This window comes from Cyprinodon variegatus, unplaced genomic scaffold (assembly GCF_000732505.1).
Source record: "Cyprinodon variegatus isolate N-32 unplaced genomic scaffold, C_variegatus-1.0 Scaffold1467, whole genome shotgun sequence".
NCBI classification, from domain to species: domain Eukaryota; kingdom Metazoa; phylum Chordata; class Actinopteri; order Cyprinodontiformes; family Cyprinodontidae; genus Cyprinodon; species Cyprinodon variegatus.
The window spans coordinates 91,462-97,573 of record NW_015151920.1 but is presented as its reverse complement, the minus strand read 5'-3'; the positions used below and the strand labels follow the sequence as shown (position 1 = coordinate 97,573).

Here is a 6,112-nt window from a genome sequence, read left to right as displayed (position 1 = left end):
TTTAAAGTCATTTTCCACATGATTTAAAACCACTTCAATCACCTTGGACACTTCTTTTACTTTTTCATTTTTAATAATTTTAATTTTTGTACTTTTATACTAAAATTTTAAATGTTCCATTAGCGTAGAGCTTCCTCTTAAACATTCTTTATATTTTTTACGTGTCTGACCTTCTGCATGGATCCATTTTCCTCTCAGCTGAGGTTGGACAATAGAGTTATTTCTGTTCTATTCTATGCTAATAATCCCATTGGGTTGATCCAAACTGGCCACTTGATGTTTTTCTAATTTTGATAGAAGCCTCACAAGTGGACTCTTCAATTAGTTTGGCTGAGCAGAACATGAATAACAGAATGAAAACACATACAAACAGCCTTAGGTTCAGGAAGACTGACGTTACATCAAGATAAAATGACCATGAATTAGAAAAAAAAAACCTTTTCATCATGAATACACAGTTCAACCTAAAGTCACAGTAATTTTTTGGATTAGTCCTACATTTATACATCACCCGACCACATTATTATCTGACAACTACTACCTGTCTGATTGTTTGGCTTTAATTAAACAAATACAGGCTTAGTCATCAAAGATTAATAAGGAGCAATAAAATGTGTGAGGAAAACACAAAAATCCACCTGCAACAAGCAGGCGTGTTGCTGGTGATGTATAAGGATTGCTTGCTCAAAATATGGATGGTGAAAAGAGATTTGGTCTGCTCCGTTAAGATGAGCACATTGGATCTGCCACTGTCAGTTTACAACAAACAAAGTTAATAAAATAAAACAAAAAAACAGAGAATACTGAGTAAGAGAAAACCACCACATCCACAATGTGGAGTTTAGGCAAAAAGCCTCCAGCTGGAGGGAAAAGTCAGGATGTTTCTTCTTTAGGGCAACAACCTTATCAGTAAATGGTCACATTTAGGGCAAAGTTTCAGAAAAACTAAGGAGGATATTTACCCAGCCCAATATTTCACTGCATTTCAAGCTTTTAGATGCTCCGATTTACCCCAAAGATAGGATTCCCAAACGCTCCTAGACAGCCTATTGCTAAAGGATATACTCTGGCTTCTATTCTGGAAAAAACCACACATGCCCATGGGCATTACGGACAAGAAAGATGCTTCAGAGATGGGTTAAAGAAGTTCTACATGTTGAAACTGGAAAAACAATAAATAAATAAAAATAAAATAATATATATATATATATATATTAAACAGAGGATAAACAGAAGAAGTGGCTTACACTTTGTAGGGAAATCATATTTAAATGTCAAAACATTCTGGCTTTAACACGTATATAAATGTACTCTTTATCAGACGATATTGTCTTAAAATCTGTTGGTTCTTTTTGTTATTTTATGCAGGCCAGTTAAATATACGTCAGCCTGAACACCTAAATTCAACCAATCATATATCAACAGTCATCTGTCAATCAAATTTTTTCATTCATAACATCTTGATTCATATGTGTCCCTTTTATCTCCTCTTTCTTTTTTAATATTTTCTCCTTTTTTTCCTGTTTTTCCTTTCCTGTCTACTTACATTGCAGTGTCCATATAATCTGTAAAACTCCCTGCATGAATTATAATAAAGCTTTATATGCATCAAACAATCGGAACACTATGGCGATAATGTTTTCCTTTCCCAGTTTATATATATATATATATATATATATATATATATATATATATATGTATAACTGTCAACAATATTTTTAGTCGTTAGTGAGAAAGGCATTGCATAAAACATTCAAGCCAACACTAATACCTTAGGACCAGTCTCTAATAAAACAGAAAAACTAAGTAAATGTAATTTAGCTTCTGATCAAGATTTAAGTTTTTCACAGAAAGCGTTTTTAAGACTCGAAAAACTCATTTAAAGAGACTTTCTCTGAAAACCAAATTAAAAAAACAAAAACGGATCCCTTGTTAATGCGAAATACTGCTTTAAAAACCTAAAAATAAATCAGATTTCAGAGTAAGAATTCTATCAGTTAAAATGCAACTAAAACAGATTACTAACAAGTACATGAATATAACAGACGTCAGGAAGCAGGAAATTATTTTTTTCATGTCATTTTTTTTTCAGCCTGTAACATTTCTGAATGATTTGAACTTTTAATTGTTAGCAAATTAGTACAGTTAGTACTACTTGGGCATGAATCCCTTTAGTATATATATATATAGTATATAATACTATTTTTTAAAAACAAAAATTGTTTGCGGTGGAGCTCGTCTCATTTTGCATTTGTAGAAAAACATCAATCATTCTGAGCTGAACTGTAGGATTAGAAGTAACTGAAACTCTTTAATGAAACGATGAAGCAGAGGAAGGGAGGAAAATCCTTCCCTGACAGAATTTATAACAGCAGTTAAAGCCCAGGTGTTGACATATAAAATCTGTCATCCTCTGACAGAAGCATGTTGATTCATCGCCTTGACATTGGAGTTATCATGAGCATCATCACAGGGTTCTGCAGGATGACCCTAATGCACCAAATGTAAGATTAAAAGCTCCCAATGTTTTTCAGCTGCAGGCAAATTCTCTTTTTGTCTCTTATCTATATATTGACCTTGCTCAATGCACCCCCCCTCCCCCCACCCCTTGGAACAGATGACATGAGATAGTGTAAGGTCGGGATAATTGCATCAATTTGACAGAAAATAGACAAAGCCATACTTCCATGAGAGGCAGGTTAAGCTTACTTGTCTGCTGAAAACGACATCAGTTTAGCATCTCTTGACCTGATCGCCAACAGCAGCGCTGCGGCCTGCCGCTCCCACCATACGGTAATTAGTGCTCGCCGTGTTGTGCCGCTTCTGGAGGATCCATGCTCAGACATGTCTGTGCAAGACGTTGCGTCAGATAGTGGCGTATGCAACCGCAAGGTCACAGTTCAGCCGAACTCAATTTGGTTTGGCAAATTGACAAGCAAGCAAATTTGAGGAAAATTGAGAAAGCGGACAGCTTGATTTAAGGCCAGTCATTCTTTTAAAGCTAAAATCAAGGGGACATTCAAAGGTCCTTGGAGCTACACTCTACAATATCCTCTAAGTGTTGCAGGGGTGAAAGGAACACCTTCTCTAACCACATTATAATCCTGAGGCCCATTAGTCAATGACAGAGTACAGTTGTGCTGCTGTCATTTTATCAATGCAGCCATACATCTTCATGGGCTCTTGTATAATAATGCTCACCACAGCACTGGAACACCACATAGGCAAAAAGACTGAATTTTCCTGATCTGACCTAGCCGTCATACGCATGGAAAGGGTTTTTCACTTAAGGCTGTAATTTCTAATTTGCTTTAGAGTAAAGTGGCCGGCACTGAGACAAGCCTACATCACAATTTGATTAGACGAAGCCCAGTGTGAGTTAAGCAGCACGAGTCAAGGCGAGGCCCGTCCTCCCTCTACAGTAGAACAACCTAAATCAGGTCAGGTTGCTTAATTGTAGACCAATCAACCTTTACTAATGTAATGTCACTTTTATTTAACATGAATAAATGAGAAATCTCTTGGCTGGAGGAGCGTGCTGAGTGAGAGGCAGCGGCGGAGCCGGCGTGGGCATGATAGGAATGAACCGTTTGATCTGCTGAATATTAATGCTCCTACAAGATTATAGGGATTATTAGTTCTTTTCTCGGCTGACAATGGGGTTATTTTCAGAAGCCATCGATTAAATTGCTGAGGGAATTGCTTTTGACATGAGCCAACATGAGGGGCTACTTTTGGAGTCAGACTGGCTCTAATTGGAAGCCACTCCTCAATCACTTTATGTTATTAGTTCTCAAATCGCATGAGAGATTCAGATGAGGATACAATTTAAGGCTTTATTTCCAGTCTCACATCATTCGGTTCTACTGGTGAACCTCTGAATGCCTAAAAGGGTTACAGTAGGAATATCACCTCTGCTATAAATCAGCTGTTTATGTAGAAACCTTTATTAGCAATAAAATAAGCTCATCTTTCACACATCCTCGGATGTTTCTCACATCCCTCATGGAAATGTGGACCAAATTCCTTCAAAGAGTTGAAATCCTTTTAATAAACGTCCCTCTGATGTTACCAGAACAGCATTGCTGGTACATTGCCAACATTTGCCAATGGATTGAGGATTTTTACTCTTAAAATAAGAAAGTTAGATAATATGCACTTGAAATAAGACATTTTTTATATTTTTTTAAATGTAAATTGTCATTTATCAGTTTCAAAATGTCTCACCTGCTCAATTCAAGAAAAAAACTAAAACACTTATTTTTAGAAAAATTAACATTGCACTGCAAAAATATAAATATAAAAGTCGTTTTTTTTTAAGTGCATTTTTGTCTTAAATTGAGGAGGTAAGTGAGACACTTTGCCAATGGAACAAGACAATTTACATATAAGTTAAGCAAAAAAAGTATCTGCATTGTCTTATTTAAAGTGCATTTTATCTAAACATCTCATTTTTAAATAGTAATTTAAAAAAAAATCTAATTTCATCATCCTATTTCCCTGCTTTTTTACTTAATTTAAAACATGTTGACTTATTTCTACATTGTTTTGCAGTGTGAGACTTTATTTTGTTGACTGGGTTCTTACCGTTCCCTGATTCTGCTCCTTTTCTGACATCGTTAACCTCTAAAAATCACCAAATTAGTCTAAGATTCAGCTGTTAGACAAATGGCGTCACATTTTTTACTATTCTGTCTTTAGCCACGCAGGTAGGATTAAGGTAGGTAGCTGCAGAGCGGAGAGGTCCCATGGCTGGAACCAAACATAGCATGTCTGACATTTTGTAGATGATCTTCAGCTGATGATGCTTTTCACCAGAATGCGACCATTTAGTTCCTTTCACCTCACTGGACGCAGTGTAACGTTGTTTGGTCTAATTTTGGCACGGCGCAGCATAAAATGAAGTCTTTTCCTGGTGAAAACAGAACTGTGATTGCTTTTACACCACAACTGTAATGTTTCCAATGTTAGTAAGAATCTCATTCATTTCATGAACTAAATTAGAAACCAGATCTTTGTTAAAATGAAGTGATTGCTTTCAACATGCTAACCCATGTTTTGTCTTTATTTTTCCCCAGATGGATTCTTTCACGTGACAGACCGTTGTTGATGCGACTGAACATGTGTTTGTGTTTTTTCTGTTGATCACCACAGGTTTAGTCCCTACGAGTGGTATAACCCCCACCCCTGCAACCCTGACTCTGATGTAGTGGAAAACAATTTCACCCTGCTTAATAGTTTCTGGTTCGGAGTTGGAGCTCTCATGCAGCAAGGTAGACGCCTCTGCCTGCTCCTTTTTTTCTAGCACAAGTCCCACTTTTTTGCTGGGGGTCAAGCATTGTGTTTGCCCAGGCCTGTGACCATGCATGGGGGCCTCTGTGCATGTAGGTAGATGCCTCAGAGGTTGTCCAGCAAAATGGATTGCGTAGATTGGAAGTGATGCATACAATGAGTCTGTATGGTGCTGCTGCATGCTTCCATCTCCATTTGGTTTAGATTTCTCTCCCCACCTATCCTCAGCCTCATGGTCAGGTAGGTACACAAGCCAGAGTATTAGAGTATCTCAGCGATGAGAGAACAAGATGGCAAATTATTTAACGTACAAAAATGAGAATTAAATCAGTAAATACAGAACTAAATAGACATATATTTGAATGTTAAAAATTTGTACTGTTCTGTATATGTATGGGACTGTTATGCTGTGTTCACACCTGGTGCGTTCCGGACATCAAAGCATCAGGTTTACATGTAAAGTCTATGAGGGGACTTTACAAAATTGAACTTTTGCTGACACTACCAGCAAGCTGTCATCGCTGCTGCAAACATTCTGCAAATGAAGAATAAATCAAAGCTGGAAGGATGGATTGTTAAAACCTGCCGACAAAAAATACTGGATTGTATATTCCGGTACTTGCAGTTTTTACTACAAACGTTAAAGGAAAAGTTCGGTCATATTCAGAATTCAAACTTCTGAAAGTTCTTTAAATCTGAAATGATTCCATCCTGTTCAATAAATGATCAGTGTTTTTAATTCAGAGTCATTTTCATGTGAATGTGCTTTACTGGAGGCATCCATGTTTGTCAAAGAACACTACTGCCACCTACTGGTTAG

The 6,112-nt window shown here is 36.9% G+C and overlaps 1 protein-coding gene across 1 annotated transcript in view; it reads left to right on the top strand.

Moving 5' to 3' along the window:
• LOC107103501 (glutamate receptor ionotropic, kainate 2) overlaps positions 1–6,112 on the top strand; it is a gene marked incomplete at its 5' end in the record, with an annotated part of 137,989 nt that overhangs the window by 42,976 nt on the left and 88,901 nt on the right. Inside the window, one exon of the mRNA XM_015403221.1 lies at positions 5,155–5,273. Coding sequence (XP_015258707.1) covers positions 5,155–5,273 — 119 coding nt within the window. The remainder of the gene's footprint in view (positions 1–5,154; positions 5,274–6,112) is intronic.